The sequence below is a fragment of the Carcharhinus amblyrhynchos genome, chromosome 11 (genome assembly GCF_965287045.1).
Source record: "Carcharhinus amblyrhynchos chromosome 11, sCarAmb.v2.hapA, whole genome shotgun sequence".
In the NCBI taxonomy this organism is placed as follows: domain Eukaryota; kingdom Metazoa; phylum Chordata; class Chondrichthyes; order Carcharhiniformes; family Carcharhinidae; genus Carcharhinus; species Carcharhinus amblyrhynchos.
Genome location: NC_137334.1, coordinates 37,339,114 through 37,364,498, shown reverse-complemented (window position 1 = coordinate 37,364,498; position 25,385 = coordinate 37,339,114). Strand labels below are relative to the sequence as shown.

The 25,385-nt window shown below is 39.4% G+C and overlaps 1 protein-coding gene across 3 annotated transcripts; it reads left to right on the top strand.

Annotated features, from left to right (window-relative positions):
* The first annotated feature begins 5,823 nt into the window (after window positions 1–5,823).
* nup35 (nucleoporin 35) lies at window positions 5,824–22,684 on the top strand. 3 transcript variants are annotated; one of them, XM_080198859.1, is made up of 9 exons: window positions 5,824–6,083; window positions 9,443–9,616; window positions 10,458–10,585; window positions 12,064–12,124; window positions 13,360–13,501; window positions 18,135–18,204; window positions 20,494–20,622; window positions 21,374–21,535; window positions 21,623–22,684. In XM_080198859.1, exons 1-9 carry the CDS (start codon window positions 6,071–6,073, stop codon window positions 21,698–21,700), a joined length of 957 nt encoding a protein of 318 aa, XP_080054985.1. In that variant the 5' UTR covers window positions 5,824–6,070; the 3' UTR covers window positions 21,701–22,684. The 3 variants fall into 3 exon arrangements, with proteins under 3 accessions (XP_080054985.1, XP_080054984.1, XP_080054983.1); XM_080198858.1 differs by lacking the exon at window positions 5,824–6,083 and adding an exon at window positions 7,258–7,565; XM_080198857.1 differs by lacking the exon at window positions 5,824–6,083 and adding an exon at window positions 7,258–8,053.
* The last annotated feature ends 2,701 nt before the right edge of the window (window positions 22,685–25,385 follow it).

Below are 25,385 nucleotides of genomic sequence, written 5' to 3'. Positions count from 1 at the left end.
AACTATTAGGGTACATTAAGTTTTGTCTATTTGGTGTTTCATCTAATATTGCAGAAGATGAGTTCATGCAAATGAGGCCAAAATTATAACATTTCACTGTACATAATGAGGTATTTACAACTTTATAATGCTGATTCATCCACGCCACCCATATAAAACAGAGGGGTGGATTTCCAGAATAAGTTATTGGAAGATGTGATTAAACGATATAGTGCTTTGATCAGACAGCAGTTTACTGAATCCAGTTGCAGCACTGAGATACAAGGGAAACATTCAAGTTTTGGAGGCAGCCCACAGAGATGTGAGTTACTTGGCCAATCTGGAGAGATCTGGGCTTTTTGATTTGTTATGGACCTCAGAAGTATTTGTATAATTAATGGTATAGAAAATGTTAACCTTTGAATAGTGTATTAAATTATAAAACAACACAGGTTCAAAACTAATTAAAAGCCTACATGAGGACTGGTATCAACAACAACAACTTTCATTTAGACTTTCATTTGCCATGTAGCTGACGTTAAGTAAATCTTTATAGGAAAAGTTGCAACCGTTTATCGAGGGTATTTCCCAAGCTTTTCTCGTCAACATTTCAGGTCAATGATCTTTCAGCCAAACTTATCAACCTGAAACTTTGGGCAGAATTTTATGGCCTCGTGTGTCCTGCAACAGTAAAATCCTGTCCGAAGTCAACGGAACTTTCCATGCTCCGTTTCTCGCCTGCTCTGATTCCCGTTACGGGCGGGACGGTAAAATTCCGGCTGTTAACTCTGCTTCTCACTCCACAGATGCTGTATTAGAATAGAATCATAGAAACCCTACAGTGCAAAAGGAGCCATTTGGCTCATCAAGCTGCACTGACAACAATCCCACGCTGGCCCTATCCCCATAATCCCACATATTTACCCTATTAATCTGTCTGACACTAAGGGGCAATCAACCTAACCCGCACATCACAGCAGAAAATTCGATTTGGTGCATGTGAAGGAAATGCTACTTTTTATTCATTTTATCTGCAGCAGTTGGCGAGTGTTTTATTTTTGTGTCAAGCTAGAAGATGGGTAGCCAGGGTTATTTGATAAGTATTGAGTAATTTGATCAATTCTTCAGAAAGCCATGCTGATGAAAATTGATGTTACTAAAGTAAAGAGAAACTGTGGGCATAGCAATTTACAAAGGGAATTGCTGCATCAATTATGATTAAAGAAATTGACAACTGGAAGTAAAGTTTATAGAAAAGAAACACACAATGCAAAAAAAATGCAGTTCAAAGCCATAGAGAAATGATTACTTTGACAGAACAGTTCACTGCACATATTATTTATTGAGTAAAAATTTGGACTTGATTTTAACTCGTGTCAGTGAGTGGGCTTTGACTGGGTTAAAAATTTACCCCCAAATGTTTTACAACACAATTTATTATATATGCACACTGCAGTGATTACTTTTTGGACTTACTGCAATGGTTACCTTCTTGTTGTTTAACCCTGATTTTATTTTGCCTCCAATTATTTGCTCCTTTCCCTCATGTTACAGCTGCAGCTCAGAAGATAAATAGGCAAACAACTTCCAGCCCTGTATCAATGGTTCTCTGCAACTCAAAACCAGGAGGCAGGGGAATATTGGATCTCATTAAAGTTCATCCATCTGAAATGTTAGCTCTCAGATACTGCCTGACCCACTGCGTATTTCTAGCAGTTTTTGTTTCAGATTTTCAGCATCTATGGTGTTTCACTGCAGGTAGACAAGACGCTGATACAAAATTCAAAATAATTATTAGCAACCATATATTTCAATTACACACACTGATTACATCATAAAGATGTCCCATTGTCATTCCAACCTGATTAGGTCACTGCAACAATCACCAACCCTGGGGATTCGCTGTAATCCTACCTGATTTGAAATCTGAAGTCCAAAATGCATCCATTCTGAACAATAGCACTAGGCCAGAATAGTACATATTAGAAAGCTATAATTTGAGCAAGAAATTCAGATAACAGCAGGAGATGCTGGCAATACACAACAGGTCAGTCAGCATTTTTAAAGAAAACGATGATTATTGTGTCACTTATATACCCTTCATCATAACTGAAGACTGAAGGGTCAACATTTATTGGCAAAAGTGAAAAGAAAAAAGGTTCCTATGATATAAACCATAAGTTACTTATATGTGGTTGATGATAGGGTTGGATGGAATCAAAACACGAATGGAAAACTTGATCAGGTTTCAAACATTATTGATTTTTCAGTACAACCTTGAAAGGTGCTCTTATGTTTATTCACACAACATTATTAATGATGACTTTCTCAGGAATATATTTCGTTTAAACAAATGGAGAAATGATATTGGTAGAGAATGGCTATGCTGTGTAATAGGCTTTGCACTGTACTAACTTCTAGGGTGTAAGGCTCAAAGTAACTCTGAAGTGAAGCAGAAAGAGACGACTGCCTCCAGACACACTCAGCAAACTGTACACTAGTGGAATGTTGAGCCATAACACTGATCAGGTTGCATTTACGTTATAACTACAATGATAGCACAAAGCAGTTTTGCCTCATAACAGGAGCTTTATTTTATGTAGAGATGGACTGAAAAAATTACCAACAAAATTGGCCCACTGAAGTTAAATTCATGATAGGTTGCAGGGTGGAGTGGGAGTGGTTGTCTCCTGCAAGACCCTACTTCCTATTCCAGAATTTTGTCAAGCCTATGCGTAATATCTAAGTGTTAATTTTAAATATAAGGTATGGGCACTTAGTTTTATATTCATGAGTCCTCACAAAAGCACTTTTAAGTTATATTTTCCAGCTTCACTCTTCACCTTGGTAGTTGACAACACTGTCTCCCAGATCAATTAAGTAATATTTTTCTGTTCAACTTTCCCCAAGTTTTTATTCTTGCTGATATTTTGCCTGCTATTTTTTCATTGTGAATGCTACCTCTCCTTCTTACTAACCCAGGCCAAATAATTTATTTTCCTTATGTGCCACTTCAAAGTATCCCATTATCAATAGTGTGGCTTGCCCGTAGCCAGTCTCACTACTGGTACTCCTTATCTGGTTTACTAGTTGTTTACTGTTTTAAATTGCACCCCACTGGCAGGGCTTGCCACTTTAGCCTAAACTCCTGCCCTTCTGCTACAGCGTGGCTCCTTGATTCTTGACACCTGCCTACAATCCATGAGGTGATAGGGAAGAGATTGCAAACAACGAAGTAGAAAGAAGTAGGGGCAAAGGAATTGTGACAGAATGATACTTGTTAGAGCGTTTTTCAGAGGCTAAGTATGTTGGCTTTCATGTGAGGAATTTCCCTTCTTAATTACAACTCAGCTAACACAAAGACTCATGGAGACAGTATTTTGATTAAAAATATATCTTTATTTTCCAAGCCTGGTTCAACGTACATGAAAGAGTAATTTTGAGCAGTTCCAAATCACTCTGAAATTACATTACTCTCAGTATTATAATTATACAATTTTCAAAAGTCATTTGCCCACCCTTCTGCTCACCCCAGCCCGATATGAGTCAATCATTATTGTATGGATTATTTACCTGGGCCAATAACACTTACCCTCTGACAGCATGGGAAAATGCGAGTTTGTGGACTTTGAAAGTCTTTCTCATCGTCTCCTAACATTCTCTAGACTTTCTTGTCTGGTGTAATGTATGATCTATTAATTGGCCTGTATGGGATTTCTAGTCCTCTCCTTGGCTTAGTAAATATTCTCTTCATTTAGGACCAACGAGAGGTACTGATAAGAATTGCTTTCTCCCTTCATTCAGTAGCTGTATTGTTCGAAAGAATATGGTTCTCTTTACTTAACTACATCCTATCGTGCATTAGACTAGCGTGTCATTAGCCAAGGTGTATGCTTTTAATACAATATAATGTTTTCAAAAATACATGTTTAAATTCACTAACAGTGGTTATACGCATTTCTATGCAAACAGGACCTTTGTAAAATATATTCCAGGCACTTTTTGACTTCTATATACTGTATTCACTCTGTTAGTCTTTTAGTCCCAAGTTATTCTAAACTCCCTCTTACAATATTCACTAAGGAACAAACAGTAGAAACAGGTGGGGAACACAACGGAGATGAAAGCATAACAGAAGACACTTAATAGATGCAGACGATACATTGAAAAACCAAATATTGACCGAAGAAATGAGTAGGCACAAGAAATTTAATATAAAAATTGTGGTGATTGTTCCTTGAAGTGCAACACAGCAGACTAAGGGTTATTTGGACTGGGTGACCAACTGGGACTCAGAGTGGGGAATGACCCCGGGGGGGTGGTGTCAGAGTTGCTGTGGCAAGACATGCCGGATCATCGACATGGATGCCATCATCTCACGTGAGAACACCATCCACTAGGTACACAATATATACACTTGCAACTTGGCCAATGTTGTCTACCTGATTCGCTGCAGGAAAGGATATCCCAAGGCATGGTACATTGGGGAGACCATGCAGATGCTACAACAACAGATGAATGAACACCACTCAACAATCACCAGGCAAGTATTCTCTTCCTGTTGGGGAAGCATTTCAGTGGTCATGGGCATTCGGCCTCTGATCTTCAGGTAAGCGTACTCCAAGGTGGCCTTCACGACACATGACAGCGCAGAATTGTTGAGCAGAGACTGATAGCCAAGTTCTGCACACATGAGGACGGCCGCAACTGGGCTCTTGGGTTCATGTCACACTATCTGTAACCCCCATGACTTGCCTGGACTTGCAAAATCTCACTAACTATCCTGGCTGGAGACAATACATGTCTCTTTAACCTGTGCTTAGCCCTCTCTCCATTCACATTGTCTGTACCTTTAAGATTTGATTACCTGTAAAGACTCACATTCCAACAATTATTTTGTAAATTGAATTTGTGTCTTTATATGTCCTGTTTGTAAACTGAAATCCCACTCACCTGATGAAGAAGCAGTGCTTTGAAAGCTTGTGGCTTGTGCTACCAAATAAACCTGTTCGACTTTAACCTGGTGTTGTGAGACTCCTTACTGTGTGTACCCCAGTCCAACGCCAGCATTTCCACATCCTGTATAAATAGAGGCATGGAGCCAGAAATTAATGCTGAACCTATAGTTTAAAAACTAGTTCAGGCTCAGCAGGAGCATTGCATCCAACTGTGAGCACACTTTGGAGAAAGTATACAAGTGACTCACTATTATTCTATTATTATTAGGGGTTATTCTTATAGGCTGAGGAGAGATTTGATGTAGGCACAGAATTTAAACTATTCTCAAGGCAGAGAGCAGAGATTTATGGTGACTTGCAAAAGAACCCGAGGTGACATAAAGATTTATTTTGCAATGAGTGGTTAACATTTGGAATGACTGAATAGTAACCTTTAAAAATGGAGAGAGTTTAAGAAGAAAGATGTAAGATGTTGACAAAGTGGGGAGTGGGACAAACTGGATTGTTCTTTGAAAGTGTTGATTGACTCTATTGGTCAAATAGCTCATTTTTGTTAAATATTTAATGACTTGTTATGGTCCCATACTCATCACGCTTCAGCACATAATCTAAATCATTTGAACAGCATTTAAACCCCTTTCAATTTTGCCACTCGATTATAAATACTGCCACGTATATTTCCGATATGTTTACAGTTGCTATTTAACGGCATCAGATTTTGCTCTTCAAACATTAACCACGCAAAAAAGCATATTTTCCAGTGAGCCAAGGCTGGAGGCAACGGGTAGTTGAGAAGGCGGTCTTCTTACAAGGTCAGTGAAGCAGACACTGACAGTCTCCCCAAGCCCAACCCCTGCAAGGAAATACATCCGAGTGAAGTGAGTGACGCTGTTCCCATCCTGCAGCTCCGCTCTCGCAATCGGAGATTTTCCGCCATTTTTGAAAGTGCAGAGTGCGGGTGCCGGTGCCAGGGGTGGGGAAGTTGCTGTTCCTGGAGGTGGGTGACGAAGGACTCGCTGCTACAGGAATCGGGACTGGGAAAGGGTGTCTGCTGCTGTGGAGCCGGCGGCGTAGGGCGGACGGACGGAGCTGCTCCAGGTCCATGTGTCGCCCACGTTCTTGAACCCATTGTCATGGAATTCCAAGGTAAGGTTCCACTCTGGCCGGGCGGGAACGGAGATGGTTCTCTGGAGAGTGGCTTTTGTAGGGTATTGGGGGGGGGGAGTGGGGTGAGTGGGGGATATGTGGTTTTGGGAAAGGGTGTTGGGGTCTGTTTGGAATGTGGGGACGTGTTTGGGAGGGCTGGTTAGGTTTGTGTTTTGGGGGCTTGATAATGTTTGGGAGGTGTGGGGTTGGTTGGGTTGGGTATGGAGGGGTGGCACAGTGGTTAGCACTGTCACTGTGGGGAGTTTGCACATTCTCCCTGTGTCTGCATGGGTTTCCTCTGGTTTACACCCGCAGTCCAAAGATGTGCGGGTTAGGTTGATTGGCTATGCTAAATTGACCCTAGTGTTAGGGGGATTAGCAGGGTACATATGTGGGGTTATGGAGATAGGACCTGGGTGGGTTTGGTGGGTGCAGACTTAATGAACTGAATGACCCCCTACACTGTAGGGATTCTACGATAACGTTGCTGCCTCAGTGCCAGGAACTTGGGTTTGATTCTTGGCCTTGGGTTACTGTTTGTGTGGAGTTCGCATGTTCTCCCTTTGTCTGTGTGGGTTTGCTGCAGGTGCTTTGGTTCCCTCCGAAGGACGTGCTGGTTAAGTGTATTGGCCATGTTAAATTGTCCCTCTGTACCCAAACAGGCTCCAGAGTGTGACGACTAAGAGATTTCCACAGTAACTTCATTGCTGTGATAATGTAAGCCTACTTGTGACACACAAATAACTTTTGGGGGTGTTTGGAAGGAGTTTGAAGGTGTTTGGAGATATGGAGTTGGGGGTGTAGCAGATGTGAGGGGTTGTTTGGGATCTGGGGATTGGGATGGTTTAGAGCTGTGAGTGCTGTGTTTGGGTTGTTGAGTGTTGGTGTTTGCTTTGGGGGTGGGAGGGTTGGGTAGTAGTTTGGTGGCGGGTGGAATTGGTCGTTTGGGTTGGGGGCCTTGTATGTGGTGCTTTGTGTGGAGGGAATGAAGACCGGGTGGGGGTGGGGGGGGTGGTAGTGGTGGGATGTGTATGTGGGGGAGTGGTGGTCTGGGGGTGGACCGGGGCGTGTGTGTGGTGGGGGGTAGGGTGAGGAGGGGCGTGCGTGCGTTGTGGGGGTAGGGTGAGGAGGAGCGTGGGGGTGGGGTGGCTCCAGCACGCAGCCTCGCACTGGGATCCGAGCGGTGCCATCCCGGGCCGCCGGGTTCACTGTTTCTCAGGCTCAGTCGGGCGGAGGCCGCGGGGCCCGGAGAGTGGATTCACCTTCACTAACCGTCAGCCCGGAGAGTGGATTCACCTTCACTAACCGTCAGCCCGGAGAGTGGATTCACCTTCACTAACCGTCAGCCCGGAGAGTGGATTCACCTTCACTAACCATCAGCCCGGAGAGTGGATTCACCTTCACTAACCGTCAGCCCCGGGGGGAACGGGTTTAAACGCGCCGCGCGCTGTGAGCGTTAGCGCTCGGGCCTCGCGGCTCCAGGTCTCTGAGTTGGAATTTTTCCGAATCAACATGGGAGCAGATTGTGGCGGGTTGTTTACTGTGAATTGGGAGCTGCTGTGACTCTGGACGGTGCAATTCTGTAATATTTAATAAGCTGGCAGTGTGACGGCAGGCGGCTGGAGCTGAAAGAGTCCTTGTTTGTAAAGATTGGTTCCTGTGTGAACCCCCCCCCACCGTGTGCCTGGCATTTACAGAGAGAGGCCAAACAACAGTGACTGGGACTAAAACCAGCTCAGAAATAATTAAACTCAGAGTGAAGTGCAGGAAAATAAATGTTGCAGTGTGATACATTTGAGCTTGAAGCAGAGGTCAGTTTTTTTTTCCCCTGAAGGAAGACTACAGCTATTAAGAGGAAGCACTTCTCGGAGTGGATAACTGGACCCAACACTTCCTGTTCAGCTCCTCGCACTGAATTTGAATCGAAAGCAGGCTGGCGATGCCAAGATCTGAGCCCTCCCTGCGTTGAGGTCTGACCACCACCACCCCCCCATCTCGGCGCCACCCCTTCTCTCTTTTCCCCTCTCACTGCATTGAGGTCTAAGCTCTCTCTTCCCGTCTCCTTCTCTCTGCTTTGAGGTCTGAGACCCTACGCAAGTTTAGATAAAACCAAATATTGAATGCTTTTAGGCCCACCGCACACCAAGAGTGGGCAATGGGCAAGGAGTATGCAGTCGGCGAAAAATAGCCCTGATTATTGTCAGTGGGTTGAACATGTGGTTGCAACATAGAAGTTTCCTTTGAGTTATTGGTAGGGGTTAATAGGTGTATTTGGACTTCAATGGACACCACGGGTTGCTTACTATGTTTGAACAGTTTAATTCACTGATGCACTGGCTTTAGACTAAATGAAAAGTGGAATTCAGCCGTCTGCTGATGTCTGTCATTAGCTAATCACTGCTCCTGGAAATGTGGGAATGCAATGTTAAGTTGATGCTTACACAGAATTCTGGAGGAAAGGAGTTATAATTCGATTCTTGGGCTGAATTATTTAAAATTAAGTTGCACTTTGGAGTCACATATTAGACTCTTGTTTTCACATTTACAACTTCTAAGTGACAAATAAGTGACAAATTCTGAGAAAGAGAAGATGTTGATAGAAGCAACCTGAATAAACAACTTTTTCAACACTTCTGTGCTAGCCTTGCAGGAGAATTGTATTTCTTTGCTAATTTTCAAGATTATCTTTGGCATTGCTTATGGTTATTTTTACATATTGTTTAGTAGTTGAACATTTTGGCTGTTCCCCTCTCTCCTTCCCTCTCTCCAATAATATGTCAGTTTTTGCAATTTGTTTCAGCTCTAACTTCAGTAGATATCTCGAAATAAAGCAAGCACAATTTTCTTGCAACTTGAATTCATGTGAACGATCAAATTGCTGCCTCTTATAACTTGAATCATAGGCAATAATACTTTTTACTGATCTACAACTTCTGATTTGGTTTCAGTCCATTTAGACTGCCAAGTACCTTATTTGCTGTTTTCACTATAGCCATGGACAGGGCTGACAGTTTCATGTAATTGTTTAACCAACCCTCTCAAAATTCAAACATTTAAAATTAGTCACGTTGTGTGTATATGCTAGTATTTCACCATGTGTTTTGTGCCTGAAGGCAAGACTGTGGCACATAGTAATATTTCCATGCCTCTCTAACCTGTGCCAATCTTTACATTTGCTATTAATTACTTTCAAATTTCAAGCCATCCAACATTGACATTCTCTTCGTTCCGTTTTCCTTGAAATCTTTCCATTATATTGTATCTTATGAATCAGTTTCTGTCTCAAGATATGCATAATTAAGATGTATAAAATATGTACACAAACGCACACATTTGAGTGATTTTTTTTTTAATTATAGGATCTGAACCAATGGCATTGGGATCTCCAACATCTCCTAAGCCAGGTGCTGGTGCTGGTGCTCAATTTTTACCTGGCTTCCTAATGGGAGATTTACCAGCTCCTGTAACTCCTCAACCAAGGAATTTTTGTGGCACTTTGGCAGGAATAGCAGACGTGCGACCTCCCTTTGGAGGTAAGTGGATTGATGTTGACATTTGAGTCTTAGCCTTTCAGTCATATTTGGAACGTTTACTTTTAGATTTTATTTAATACATACCATGTGGGTAGATTCATGTTTAACAGGTATTTAGTTGACTAATGTGCAAAATAATAAAAAATAATTTACCAGTGGTATTATCGCTAAACTATTAATTCAGAAACTCAGCTTATGTCCTGGGGACCCAGGTTCGAATTCAGGTACGAATCTACTGATGACCATGAAACCATTGTCGATTGCCTGGAAAGCCCATGTGGTTCACTGACATCCATTAGGGAAGGAAATTTGCTGTCCTTGTCTGGTTTACATGTGACTCCAGAGACAGCAATGTAGTTGACTCTCAACTGCTCTCGCTCAACTAGGGATGGGCAATAAATGCTGGCCAGCCATGTCCCACGAATAAATTTAAAAAAAAAACTTATTGTATTCAGTTATTATTGTAAGGTGCTCTGTTGAACAAAAGCAGTATTTCAAATTACATGCTATCATAGGGTTGTATAAGATTTTGCTTAGGCACTGAGCTATGATCCACAAAATTTTCAATCTGGCATTAACAATGAGAACAGCTAAGTAGTAATGATTGGATCTATGTTTTGAAATAATATAAATGTTCCATTAAACGTTTGGGGTTTTGAAACCTGTAGCTTCAACAGGTTTTGGGCAGTGGTGTTGGATATGGTAATATAATTTCAAGTTTTATTTTCCAGTTGGCTTTATTCTTAAGTTGCTCAAATTTATATTAAATTTATTAAATATGCAATAACAAAGATTTCTGGTAAATGAAAAACATCATCTCACGTTTTTTCTCTCCATTCAGGAGGCACTCCTCCCCAACCAGTTGTACCCACTCCAAAGGATAAGTGTGGCGCACCACCAGTTCGTAGCTTATATGATGATTTGGGAAGCTCAAGAGCTGGACTTTCACCCTTAAGTTCACGACAGCTGGTAAGAGGCTAGATACAATGCAAGGGTGGTTTTTCTGGGCAAAGTATTTCTGCACTCCTTGTGTTGAATATGACTGTATCTTCCAGGGTGTTTAGAGAGCAGGGTATTTCACAGGAGCCCTGTAAAGTGAAATTTGACAGTGAGCCACTTAAGGACAGATGGCTAATGTTCCCATTAAACTCTAGCAGCCTGGAAGATGCTGCACGGGTCTTGCTTCTTGATGTGGCTGCGTAAAATTTATAGGGTCTGCACGCTGGAAAAACTGGCTGTGCACTGCAATTTAGTTTATTAAGGGAACATTTCAGAAAAGCTTGGTCAGAGGTAGGGTTTAAAGGAGCCTCTTAAAGGAAGAAAGCAAAGTGGAACAACTGGCAGGCCCAACCTGCTAAAGGTATGATCACTATTAGGGGAGGATTAGAACTGAAGATGCTTAAGCTGACCAGTATTAGATGAATGATGATATCTTGGAGGATTATGGGGCTGGAAGAAATATGCAGGAACTTGAAAACCAGGATGAGAATTTTAAAATGGCATTGCTTAACTGGGAACCGGTATAAGTTAATGAGCACAAAAGTGATGGATGAATAGGATTGGGTGCAATTCAGAGTACGAGCAGCAGGGTTTCTGATGAAGTGAATATAGTCATTGGCCAGAAAGTGCAGTTTGTCAGGTAATGGTGAGGGGTTGAGAATGAAAGCATTGCAAATAATTTTTTTGGCTACAGTTAGAAAGATATTGGAACAATTCTGCAATTGATAATGTTGCAATGTCTGAAAGGTGTGTACTTTTCAGTCATCATAGAATGCTGCAGTTCAGAAGGAGGCCATTTGGTCCATCAAGTCTGTACTGAACACAATCCCACCCAGACTCTATTCCTGTAGCTCTCATTTACCGTAGCTAATGCCCCCTGACACTAGGATCAATTTAGCATGACCAATCAATCTAACCCACACATCTTTGGACTGTGGGAGGAAACCGGAGCACTTGAAGGAAATCCACATCGACAAGGGGAAAATGTGCAAACTCCACACAGACAGTGACCTGAGGCTAGAATTTAACTTGGGTCCCCAGTGCTGTGAGGCAGCAGTGGTAACTGTTGTGCCACGGTGCTGCCTGTCATTCTGCTTTCATCAGTACTTTTGAATGCCCTTTTGCTGTGCTTTTATAATGACTTTAAGGTTACAAATCTACTCTTAAAATTTCAGCAAAGGAAGAAACTACTTTTTTGTCATATATTAAATGTGGCTGGGTGCATGTGCACCTTGCTTCTAAATCTCTGACAGCGTGATTTTCCAAATGTTATGATGTACCTGGATGTTGCAAGGAACTACTCCACTTTATTTCTTGTCTTTTTTTCCCTGCCACTGCACTGTGTAGTTCTACATTAAAAATTGCCAGAAATGTGAATCATGATTGCCTGTGAATTAAATACAAGATTATTTCAGATAATTTCTTTTTGGACTTTTTTAAAATTGCAGGTAAATGTTTCAAAAGTTCAAACTCCTCTTTCTGGAACTAACTTATTAACACCTGGATCAGGTATGTTTGCTGTCAAGTGTAGTTCTTCACTGAGGTATTTACATTCTTAATGAATAACTTAAATTTAATGAAGACTGCAAATCTTTGGCTCCTAAGAAGATCCTTGCAACAGTTTAACCCTTCAGTGCTCTGCTGCCATATTCCTTAATAATGGATGGCCTTTTTCTGCTGGATGCAAAATGAACATCCAGTCTGAGACGACTCCTCTGCTAACTTACCCTTAAGCCATGAGTCTCTTCCCAAAACACTCAGTTGAAAAGGCTTTGGCAAATCTAAGACCTCTCAATTTCTTTAACAAACTCAAAAGTTAATCAAAGCAACTCCCCTGGATGAGGGTAATACTTGTGGGACCAGGAGACTTGTAAAAGGCTGCTGTGTGAATGTGGTCTTGGAAATAGATATCTCTGTTAATGCCAGTAGATGTTTGAGGTTATAAATGTTCATCCAGCAGAAGGAGTACTTCAGTTGCAAGCAATAAAAAGAAATTCAGAAAGTAAATCTAAGAAAAAGGTTTAATACATAAACTTCATTACTCCAACATTTGAGGCTATACAGGCATCCCTACAATTCCCAACCACTGCTTATTTATACTGGTCAGCTGACCACCACATAATTGTTATTGTTACATTGTATACCTGGCCAGCTGACCCTCACACCATGTTACTATTGGTTACGTTATAACAGATCCAATGTTAATATTGGCTATATTATTGCAAATCTCTCAGGTGACTTGCAACCTGATGTTTCATATCACTGCTACTCGTGACATGGTATCTCCTCATTAAATGTCCTCTAGATTGCGTGTATGTTGATTGGTTGTTGTAAAATGTTAAAATAACAAATCTAATGATTATGTTTACCAAGTTATACTTTAGAACCTAATATTAATTTGCAACATCTCCCGTCATAATGGTGAGGTAGTTGTCTTAAAGTCATTTCTGAATGGAGTAACACGATGTGCAAGAATCTAAGACTTGAAAATTTGTTGAGGATAACTGGTTTCTTTCACACAGCTTGAGTCCAAAATCCTTTTACTTTAGAATTTTCCAGTGGTCCTTGTGCTTTAAGATGACAGGTGTGATAGTTAATTCCATAAAGCTTAATTTCCTTAATTGCTGAATAAAAGAGAAATGCGTTCATTTTAAATTTGGGTATTTACAATTCACGTTTCAAACAGGAGTGTGATAAAATTACTTCTGTAGCGTTTAATAGTAAACATTCCCTTTCTACTGTAGGTCCTTGTGTGTATAGTCCCACCACTATTGGCCAACACAGAAAGGCCACTCTTTCTCCTGCACAAGCGGATCCTTTCTACACGCAAGGAGAATCTCTGACATCAGATGATCGTTTAGATGACACTTGGATTACCGTTTTTGGGTTTGTAAGATTTGTATTCTCTCCTAGAATTGTAGACTGTTTCTCTATACATGTATAAAAAGCTTAATGTATATGTTACAACTGAGTGAGGAGTTGTCGGATGGATTCCCTCTTTTCCCAGTTCTGATTTGACCATAATGGGCCCTCTTATGATATAGGATATAAACATTATGCTTTCCAAATCAATGAGTGTTTAACTGTTTGCATGATGTTACTATAAAAGGCACATGGGCTTTCTTTTTTGGAAAAGAAAAAAAATTGTTTCGCATAACCTTAAAAATATAAAAACCGTCTGACTTGCATGCGGCAAGCACACACACGCAATAGATCACAGATTGGGAGGATTGGTCAAGTAGTTTAAAATCCAGTAAAGCTAAAAGGTTATGGTTCTTGAACATCAGTGGCTTAGTTTGCTTCAGGCTGAACTCATGGTCCTTCTGGGTCAGTGTCAAGGTAATTTAAAGATGTAGACAAATGATTTATCTGTTCTGAAGGTAGCTGTGGGGTTGATTTCTTTGTAAAATTCTATGTGGAGTCAGGGTAGTCAAAATTAGCAGAGGGTTCAAAACTTGTAAGTTGAATAAAGAGAAAAGGGTATCTACTTTAGCATTTCAGTTGTTTACGGTCTGCAGAAAAAAATTTCTTCAACAGGATAGCTGCTTTGTCATATGACCCTCCCTCCAATTGTTCAGTAATCCAAATATGGTCATGGTCAATTATTCCAGTTGTAACGTGATTAGATCACGCTTGGGAATTCCCCTTTCAGCCAGCATCCCATTGTCCATGTGATTTTGTCTAATGCTTTGAATCTACCCTGTTGAACACCCAGGTGATTGTCTGGATGCTTTGCTAATGGGACAGGAAAGATATACAACTTCAATCTGCACAGATGCATCAGGAAGAATTGGTTTGGTTATCTCTTTCAGGTGTTTTGGAATGTAAATTGTATAGAGATTGACCATCTTTCACGTTTTTGATTTAAAATCAATTAGGGGTTTCTAGCCAGTATATTTAAAAATTATTTTTTGGTCTCACAACATATATTCAGTGAATTGCAATGTTTGCATAGCATTGACAGCAATTAATCTGATTTGCAAGGAATGCCGATTTGTGTAGTACTATGTCTTTTTCAGCTATGTTTTCTAAGATTACATTGTTTTCAATGACATTTAAAATTGTGCAGCATATTTCTGTTCAAGAATACCACAGGCTAGAAGTGTTGTCATTTGGCCCAGCAAAATAATCGTTCTTTCTCTTCAAATTTTGTATCCCATTCCATTAAATCTTCCATCACCATCCCTCTCTTTCTTTAAAAAAAAGCCCTTTACCCCACTGTCTTTGAAAACTACCAGCCCATCAGCAAGTTCACTTACTCACATCTGTGAATGCATTGTGACCTCTCAAAATGCGCTCCTCTTCATGGAGCTCCTAGTTTGAATCCGTCTGATTAGTCAAAAATAACTTGTCATTTAAAATAAACTATCCCTCCTCGCTGTCCTTTAGTATGATTAAAAAATAAACTGTCCCTCCTTGCCATTTACAGCGTAACTCGTCTGACTCAGTGGCTTTGTTCTCATCTGTCTAACCTCAGCTAGAGTATTGCTTGCAATGGCTTCTCTTCCTGTTCCAGCACAGAAGAGATTCCCTCTTACTTCTCATTTACATATTGTTCATTGATCACATCATTCACAAGTACAGCAATTGTACTCACATATATGTGGTCATCCAGTTCTATCTCAAAGCACCCAGACCTCACTGCTGCCACCATCTCCACAGTTGCAAAATTATCTTCTCATTTCCTTCCTAAAGTGTGGTGTTCAACCTCAAACACTAATTCCTTCCCAGCATTCCAAAGATTTGTGGGTTAGATGGATTGGCTGTGGTAAATTGCCTCTTAGTGTCAGAAGGACTAGCAGGGTAAATACGAAGTGTTATGGAATGGGATTGTGGTTGGTGCAGATTCAGTGGGCCAAATGGTGGCCTCTTGCATGTAGGGATTCTATGAAGTATTTTGTCTTATATAGGTTTAGCAATAGCATCCTGACATTATAAACCTCTGAGTTTAGACAAGTTTAGGGTCATGGAGGCTTTGTTAACCTTTTCTGTCAGTTTCAAATATTTGTGGGCAACATGCTTCCCCCTCAGTGTCTCCATCCTTGTGTAACCTTTCAAATTGTGTCATTTTAGTTTTATTAACTTTCCTCATCCTTCCTACCAATCACTTCATGCTTTTGTGTGCCATGTGGAGACATAGCTTTAAGTTGAGGGGAGATAGATATGGGACAGATCAGAGAGAGGTTCTGTATTCAGAGAGTAGTAAGGGCGTGGAGTGCCCTCCCTGCAACAGTAGTGGACTCACCAACATTAAGAGCATTTAAATGGTCAATGGATAAACATATGGATGACATTGGAATAGTGTAGGTTAGATAGGCTTTAGATTAGTTTCACAGGTTGGTGTAACATGAGGGTCAAAGGGTCTGTATTGTGCTGTAATGTTCTATGTGTTTACTCATTCCATCTGCTTGTCAGTGTTGTCTTGCAGTTTGTTTCTCCTGAATGCCATTTTATCTGCAACTTTTGAAATTGTGCCCTATATCTTGAAATCATTAACGTATAATCATAAACAGTAGCGATCCTGGTATCGATCCTTGGGTAACCGTTATTATTAGGGTGCCAGATCAGAACACTCAAGATATATTATGAAGCCAGATTAGACATCAACAAATTTTTATTTTGGCATAAATGTGAGGAAAGGATATTTCACCTCAGGAGTGATTCCACTAACAAACTGGGAATTTTTATTAAAACAGGCCTTATTCATTTCTAACAAAATGAAACAGATGATCTCTTAACTGTTGAACAATCTTGAAACATGAAAAATAAATTTCTTCTAACTTGTCACTATTTGGTTCTAATTAAGCAATATTTTTCTTCTTGACTTAATCCTCACTTTAAAAATAGCAAGTCCAGACATACTTGTTTTAACCTTTGACCGTTTTGACATTTCCAGAGAGATTTTGAAGAGAGAGCGAGCTCATTGCAGGCTTTTACCTTCAGATAGCTGTCTCCAGCTACTGTACTTTTTCTTCTACAAGCCTAGCTCCTCCCATTGCCTAACCCGAAATCCCAGGAGAACTTAAGTGCAGTAACTCAGTAACACGTCCCTAGCTAAAATTTAATTATGCAGCTTTCTCAGCGTTTGCTGCATTTCTTCCAGACAAACCAACTCTCTTTCAGAAAAAGAACTGAATGTAATCATAAAGTCCCCCTAAACATAACGTATATTAATAACACATTATTGTCACACTGTATATCTGTCCAGTCTAAAAACATCCATTCAAAACAACTCTATCCCTTAGCTTGTTTTTGCATCCATGCTAAACCTTTTTCTCCTATGGGCTTCAGTTTGTGGCGACTTGCTTTTTCACATGAAGTTTTCCTTTTGTCAGTTAATGTTACCGAGTATGTGCCAGGTTACATTGACTCCTTAAATCTCAATAGTCTCATGGCTTCCATGGTGGCAATATTTTGAATTGGGAAGTTAAGGTTGAAAGCCTAGGTTTCTGATCAGACCCAATTGCATTGACATCAGGCATTTTCAGTCCTCTGGTTTACTCTGTGAAAGAAGTGAAAGATTTTTTGATATCTAAGTTACTGTAACAAAATTAGGTTTTTATCTGTGTGTTAAGTTGCAGCTTTTTGATTATATTGTTTTGAGAGAATCATTCTGACCCTTATTTTTCACCAAGGATTTATCCATTTAAACTTGAGAGTTATAATTCAGCAATGTTCTAACTTGGAATTTGAAAATTTAATCTGGCCTGTAGGTATATGCTTTGCAATGAATAAATTCATTGTTAAATAGCAGATTGGTAAGAAAGAAATATTTGGTCCTTTCAGAAATGTCATTAAGTCAGTGCAACCAAAGATCGTGCTGTGATAGTAGTAGGCTACGTAATCTTTCTTTCACGAACGACTATCCAGTCTTTGCATTGCTGTTGAGGGATGTCAGGTGGAGACTGAGCAGCTTGCTTGATGCGGTGTGGGAAACCTGTCCGGGTGTAGTATATATGACTTAAAGAAAATCTGTTTTTTTTAGAAAAGACACATTCTAGTGGCTGGAAGTTGTTTCCTGCTCCTACAAGTACTTCATCATTGCTAGTGCCTGAATTTGTGGCTCTAGACTTCCAGTCTGATAATTTTGATTTAGTACTGTCACATATATTAGGATACAGTGAGGATTGTTGGTTCTTGCGCTGTACAGACAAAAGATACTGTTCATAGTGCACACAGAGAAGAAGGAAAGGAGAGTGTGCAGAATAAAGCACTGAAATCGCAGATAGAGTGTAGAGAAAGATCAGCTTAATATATGGCAGGACCGCTCAAAAGTTTGACAGTAGAGAAGAAGCTATTCTTGAGTTGATTGGTATGTGTTCTCAGATCTTTGCATCTTTTTCCAAATGGCAGAAGGTAGAAGAGTGTGTCCGGAGTGCATTGAGTCCTTGATAATGCTGCTTTTTCGAGGCAGTGGGAAGTGTAGACGTAGTCAATGGAGAGTGGCTGGTTCGCGTGATGGATTGGGCTACTGACATTGGGAATAAGATTAATTAAGCCAAGTAAAATCTCATTGCAGGTTTCCACCAGCATCTGCTTCGTACATCCTCCTGCAGTTTGCACAATATGGAAACATTTTAAAGCATGTGGTAAGGTTCTGCGAACCGATTTAAGCTTTCCAATTTCTGTACGTTTATTGCTGTATTTTCCCTATTTATTGCTTAAATGTTATTGGCAAATTTCTTTAGTGTAAAATGAATGAGCTTTTCTATGAACTCTAGGAGCTCTTGATTCTGAAACATAGTGAAATAGAGTTTTCACCTTGGATACAATCAGCAAACTGGATGCAATAGTACTGATTTTCTGAAGTAAAGTTATGGTTCAAGTTTCTGCCAAATTTATTTGTGTAATCAAATATATACCCATTAACCAACATAATAAAAAATGATAATTTACTTAAAAGATATTAGTTTAATTGGTGTCCACTAGTCCAGTGCTTCCAAACTGTTTTCCAATGTCACCCCATTTTAACACCTGAAGTTTACCCGATTCCTGCTGCCAGTAAAAGCAAAACCACAATAATCAAGTACAGTGGCATTCAGTATATAATTACTGAAGTTTGTGTATTATAGATGAGCATTATAGTGTATGGAAACAGGGCTGCACAGTGGTTAGCACTGCTGTCTCAGCACCAGGGACCCAGGGTCAGTTCTGGCCTTCAGTGACTGTCTTTGTGGAGTTTGCATGTTCTCCTTGTGTCTGTGTGGTTTTTTTCTGGCTGCTCAGGATTCCTCCCACAGGCCAAAGATGTAGGTAAGGTGGATGATAAATGTGTGTGGTTACAGATATGGGGCAGGGGTTTGTTGGGAGTGGAACTGGGTAAGGTGCTCTTTCAGAGAGTTGGTGCATATTCATTTAGGGCAGTTGGCTTCTTCTACACTGTAATGTTCTATGGATTTGATCTGTGTTTTAGAGCACTCAGTAGAAATGTTATTTTATGAACTGGTGTAATTAGCAGCTAAACTCCCTGATGACAAGACTCCAAGCAGCCTCTCACCTCTCCCACCCCCTACACACAGATGCACATTCGTGAGCAATTTAACGTGTGGATGTATTTTTGGCAATATTCCTAAATAGAAACTGGATTCATATTTGGAAAACTTTTCTTGTGGATTCAGTTAATAAATTGATGCCCTTGTTAAATGAAAAGAACATAACGTGAGCTTAATTGCAATGGATTGCTACACTGTTTTATTCACATGACCCAGGTTGAAGCTATTGACATATTAACCGTTGGAAAATTCAGCAAATGTTTGTGCATTTTCCAGAGTCACTTTAAAGAGCTTTGCTGTGAAAGCTAAATGTACTGCTCAGTGCCCCATATTGGCAAACAATGTGTTTTTTCCTGTGACGATGACAGCAGAAAGCCAAAGAGCTGCTGATGTCAGCAAAAAAAGTAATTTCCTTGAGTTAATTAAATTAAGTGCTGAAGCTAATTCTGTCTCTGACTGAAGCCAAAATATATATAATTTAATTATATTGTAGTCATTATAAATTAGTTGTAAAATACTAAAACGTTTAATCTTTCTGTTGCTGAGTAATTTTATGTTTGATACTTGTGGGAAAAGGCCTTTTTATTTCCTTTGCGAGGCTGTCAAATTCTGCATTTTTATGGATATCTGGAAATAAATCAACTGTTTGTGCTTTCTCTCCAGTGTGGTTGTCTTTTCGCATTATTACAAAGTGCCCTTCACCCTCCTGTGCCTCACTATCATCTTTTCCTCCCTTCAAAAATAAAACATTCATGCAGTGCATTCAGTTGAATATTTTCTAGATCAGAGCTTTAGCTCCTTTGCTAAGGTGTACTATACAGACTACTGTTATTCTTTTCTGTTCATACTGTGCTTCCCCTTTCCTCCCTCTCCAAGTCCCACCATTCACCAAAATAGTCTTCCCCCATTATATTAAACAGTTACAATGCTGCGATCCGGAAATGAAAGATTATATGTTTCGATTCGATGATAGAAACAAGAGAATCAAAGCATTTGATTATGTTCAGTTTAAACAAAAATATTGTATCTGTAGCACAGTATGCAGCTCAGGTGCTTCAAGTATTGCAAATGTAAGACTTTTTGAAACTGGAGCCCAATTTTTATTAAGATATAAAATATGATAAACCCTTTGTCCTGTGTATATAATGGAACAGTTATCCTGTTCAGTGTACAATTTGACAGTGTTACTTTCATATGTTTTTGTTCATAAAATTTTTAAATTTGCCAAGTATGCTTCCGACTTATTGGATTTTTGCCAATCTAAGGTAATCTACAGTTAAGCTGTTTAAACAAAAACTGAAAGAACTTTATAGCTCTTTTTCCATTTTTTAAAAGTAGTTTTATATTTAATCTTGATTTTTTTCTCTTTGCTGGAACATCGTACAGATGTCAAACAATGGAAATTGGATGCATATTCAATATCAGTCTAAACTACAGGCCAGGAAAGCTTTGAGTAAAGATGGCAAGATTTTTGGAGAAGCTATCATGGTTGGAGTGAAGCCATGTATCGACAAGGTGGGTTAGTGATGTTGGTGGTCCTGATTTCAATTCTGAAAATTTAAGCTGAAGTCATGCTTGTTGTCAAACAGTTTATTGATGAAACCCAAGATATAGAAACTTGGGGGAAAACGTTGCTAGTGCATTGAATGTGTATATCTTTGGCCAGTTTTGATGTCAAATTTTGCTTGATAGCTCTCCTATGAAGTGTTTTGGGAGGATTTATATTACAGGCTCTATATAAATACAGATGTTGTTGGATTATGAAATGTCTTGTTGCCAACTAAAATGGAACTCAGAAAACATTTGGGAATTACACAAAAAATATTCTTGACTATGCATTCATCTATGGAAAGGTGCTGATTAGCTTTGAAGTTGTTCTCACAATATAATTAAAGTAATCAGGAGCTTAGAGTGGTTCGTATTACTTGAGTTTGGGAGCTTCCTAGTTTCCCTGTTGTCAGTATTGTTCACCATTAAATTAAATTCTTCAGGTGAAGAAGGGGTAAAGAAGGAAAAATTAAAATCCACCTCCTTGAAGCTCTTGAATGTTTGAGATTTTTGACAGGACAAATATTTTAATGCATCCGTTCCCAGCCCATTCCTTGCCAGCAAGAAGCTAGTCAAATTTCCTAACCACCTCATGGTATTCGGACAGTAGGGTGGAAAAATGTAATTTGCCTACATTTTCGTGGTTGAATTCTGAAGATACAGACAGAAACGAAGATAGAAGATGGTGACAATTATTAAGTTTTTATTTGTTATGCAGAGTGTTATGGAGACAGCTGATAGAGGTTATGGAACACTCTTTTCTGCCTTCACTCCTCCCATCAACACAGTGGGTACACCTATACAGTCACCAAGTACGCCAAGAACAACTACGATGAGGCCCCTGGCTGCAGCATTCAAAGCTTCTAGCAGTGATTATCAGGTACATGTGGGAAAAACTGGATGTTAGTCGTTTTTTTGATGTGTAGTTTGAGCTAAATTTAACATTACTTTCCTTTTCTTTGTCTAGGTGGTTTCAGACAGGCAGACCCCTAGAAAAGATGACAGCCTTGTTTCCAAAGCAATGGAGTACATGTTTGGTTGGTAGTGCTCCTACTGAAGAAGTTGGAGGAGTACGGATTTTTGTTTTGAAGACTTACAATTGCAGATAAACACTTGATGTGCAATTGCGCAGACTGCTCTAGTAATTAACAACAAAAAACTCTACCACTAATATGGTTGGTTAGTTGTATAACCACTTTTATTGGGACAAGGGTGTGCATTTATTTACACCAGGTAATCTGTAAATAGTTTGCACTTTAAAATTTGTCTTCATGCTCAAGTTTACAGGAAGTGTGATTACAAGGGTGGGTTGCCACAAAGTTGGTAACAAGTGTTAAAATATCACATTATTGCCTTTTTAATTATTTGGTGCATGCATTTATCTAACATGAAAATGTCTTAGGGTGGGGGATATACTTTCCTGATCATGTTCTTTATTTCTCCAAACTGAAATAAGTCCCTGATGTCTTCAACTGTAATTTTAATCTGCATTATCGAGGAAAATAAATTTTCTTTGTACATTTAGGAAAGTCTATGACATTGTGTAGTTAAAAATATTGTGCTTTCCTAGAATTTGTTTTTCTATGTGAAATGACGGTATTACTTCAAACTGCTAAAATTACTGATGGTTTATCTGATTTTCTTTTAATGCCAAAAAGTTCCAAATTTTAAATATTGAGCCCTATCATTGCAGATTCCTAAGTGTTATTAATTTTGGTATTCATTGTTTTGTAAAACAAGTTTTTAAAAGATTGATATTTTTCTAAAAGCAATTATTATATTGTGTATCAGAATTTGCAGATAATGAAGTTTGTGTATGAAACTTTTCTAACTTAGCTGGATTTTACAGAATTGTGTGCATTGAAAGAATTGTTCATTCTTTATATTCCAAAACCTGTTTTAGAAAACATTGTCCAATAGCAGTCACAAATTAAGATAACACTCGTGCATAAATGAAATTCTGATATGGAAACATTACCACATTTGAAAATAAAGTTGAATGCGTCAAGTGGTCATGTTCCACCACTCACTCTGGCCAGCAATTTTATTTCAAGATGTCAATACTAAGATCTGCAAATTTATATGATGTCAAATCTAGTGTGGAGAGTGAGTGACAGACCGTGCGGAAATGCAAAAAATTAACTACTTCTGAGTGCACGAGATGAAGAATTTGAATGCAAATTTCCAGTAGTGTCAGTTACACAAGTTATACTATGTGTAGTAATGGGAGCACTGTGAAAAACATTGCTAAGTTGTTTTTGAAATGTTCCAGTGCATTGTTTATATATTTGAATGCTTAAGTTATACATTTGGATATCTTTCTATATTGTTGTAACTCTCGAAGAAGCAGCAACCACTTGTAAAGCAAATTTAGCATAGTAAAATGTCCCAAAGTGCTTCATAGGAGTATTATAATATAAAATATGATGGTGAGTGACATAAGGAGTTATTTGGTCAGGTGACCAAATGCTTGGTCAAAGATTTAGGTTTTAAGGAGTGTCTTAGAGAAAGAAAACGAGTTAGAGAGGCAGCAAGGATATTCCAGAGTTTAGGGAACTGAAGATGTTGCCACCTTGTTACTGTTCGGGGATGTTTCAAATTGGCAGCGAGTAGATGCCTCTGATTGTAGGATGAGAAGAACTTACACTATCTTAAGAGGATTGAAGGTGACAGGAGAACATAAATATCAAGGGGTGAGTCTAGGAATGGATTTGAAAGCTAGGATGAGAATTTTAAAATCAAGAGATCGTATAACTGGATGTCAATGAAGTTCCATTAGTGCAGGAACTTGAACGGGGCTTACTGTAGGATTAGCAGAGTTTTGGGTGATATCAACATTGTGTTGAATTAGCCATATTTGTCCAACTGGGTTAGTGGAAGGGAGGAGAGTGACAGACAGCTAATCAGATGATCTTAGTGACACAGAAGTCCAAGAGCTCCTCACACTTGTTGATGGGGACAGAAGAGGTTTTAGAGAAGATCTTTTGGGGTTTTCTTTGCATTCACAAGTGATCTTGAAATAGTGAACAGTGTTAACATACGAGTGCAGAACTGAATTGTTTAAAATAGTAAGAAGTCTCTCAGCACCAGGTCAAAGTCCAACAGGTTTATTTGGTAGCACAAGTCACTAACTTTCGGAGCGCTGCTCTTTCATCAGATGAGTGGGAGTTCTGTTCACAAACAGGGCGTATAAAGAGACAAACTCAATTTACAAAATAATGGTTGGAATGCTAGTCTTTACAGGTAATCAAGTCTTAAAGAAACAGATAGTGTGAGTGGAGAGAGGGTTAAGCACAGATTAAAGCAACTCTGCACAGAGTTGCTGAGCAGAATCGTGACTGGAATCGTGGGTTCATGTCACATGATGTGTCTGGACTTGCAAAATCTCACTAATTTTCCCGGCTGGAGACAATACACATCTCTTCAACCTGTGCTTAACCCTCTCCCCATTCACATTGCCTGTACCTTTTTAAGACTTGATTATCTGTAAAGACTTGCATTCCAACCATTATTTTGTAAATTGAGTTTGTGTCGTTATATGCCCTGTTTGTGAACAGTACTCACTTCCTGATGAAGGAGCAGCGCTCTGAAAGCTAGTGGCTTGAGCTACCAAATAAACCTGTTGGATTTTAACCTGGTGTTGTGAGATTTCTTACTGTGTTTACCACAGTCTAATGCTGGCATCTCCACGTCTTGTTTATAATAGGCCAGCCAAGTCTGGCAGTGGATGGTTGAAGCACTTGTCCAACACACCCCTCAAGTCTACATCCCACGGACTTAAGAGAGCAGAGAGAGGACAATATCAGAAAATCTCTGGGGAGAGAGTAATGGTATCATTGGGTACTGTGACAACAAAGGTGAAGGAAAATAAATGATCTAAATTGTATGGGGCCTGCAGGAATGGTCTGGGTGGTGTATGTGGGGAAATGGAGAGGAATCTGGATAATGAGTGATGAAGAAAGTGAGCAGAGATGGCCTTGTCTAATTGATACAATGCATTTAGCAAGACCAGGTGAGGTGGCTATGTATATAGATTGTGGAGTTTATATGGGAAAGATTTGGGAATTTTGGAGGGTAGTGAACTCAGGAGAGAGGTGAGAAGATGGAGTTGATGCTCTTCAAAGCCATATAGTACTTAAAAATATTATAGTCTGAATATAATTGAGAAAATGGCCACATTAAAGTTATGGAAGACGGGCAACACCTATGGAACTATCCCAGAAGGAACAGAATTGTCTTTGGAGCAGTTTATTTTTGGAAATTTCTTTCATAAATGGAGAATTATTTAGTGAAGGGTAACTGCTATTTATACATTGACTTTCGTACATGCATATCCAAAAGGTAACTGCCTAGCTTGAGACTGGTTTGGCAAGTGATGATTTGTGGACGGAATTAAAATATTTTTCCACTTCCTTATAACGTGTAAGACTGTAGTTGGTCTTTAAATTGCAGTTGAACCTTGGTTGAACACAATTTGATCATTTAGATGACCTGTTTCTATTTTGAACTTTTAACTTTGTTCTTGTGTGAAAGTATAATTCAACAAACATTTTGAAATGTTAATGTGCCGATCTTGATTCTCAGTATTGGCATTTGAGTAACTGCATTGTGGCACTTTAATGTGATTTTGATAATTTCTGAAAAATGATTTATTATTAAAATGCTGACTGGCTTTAATATTGAATGCAATTTTCAAAATCCAAATTAGATTTTTTAGAGGAAATTCTTAT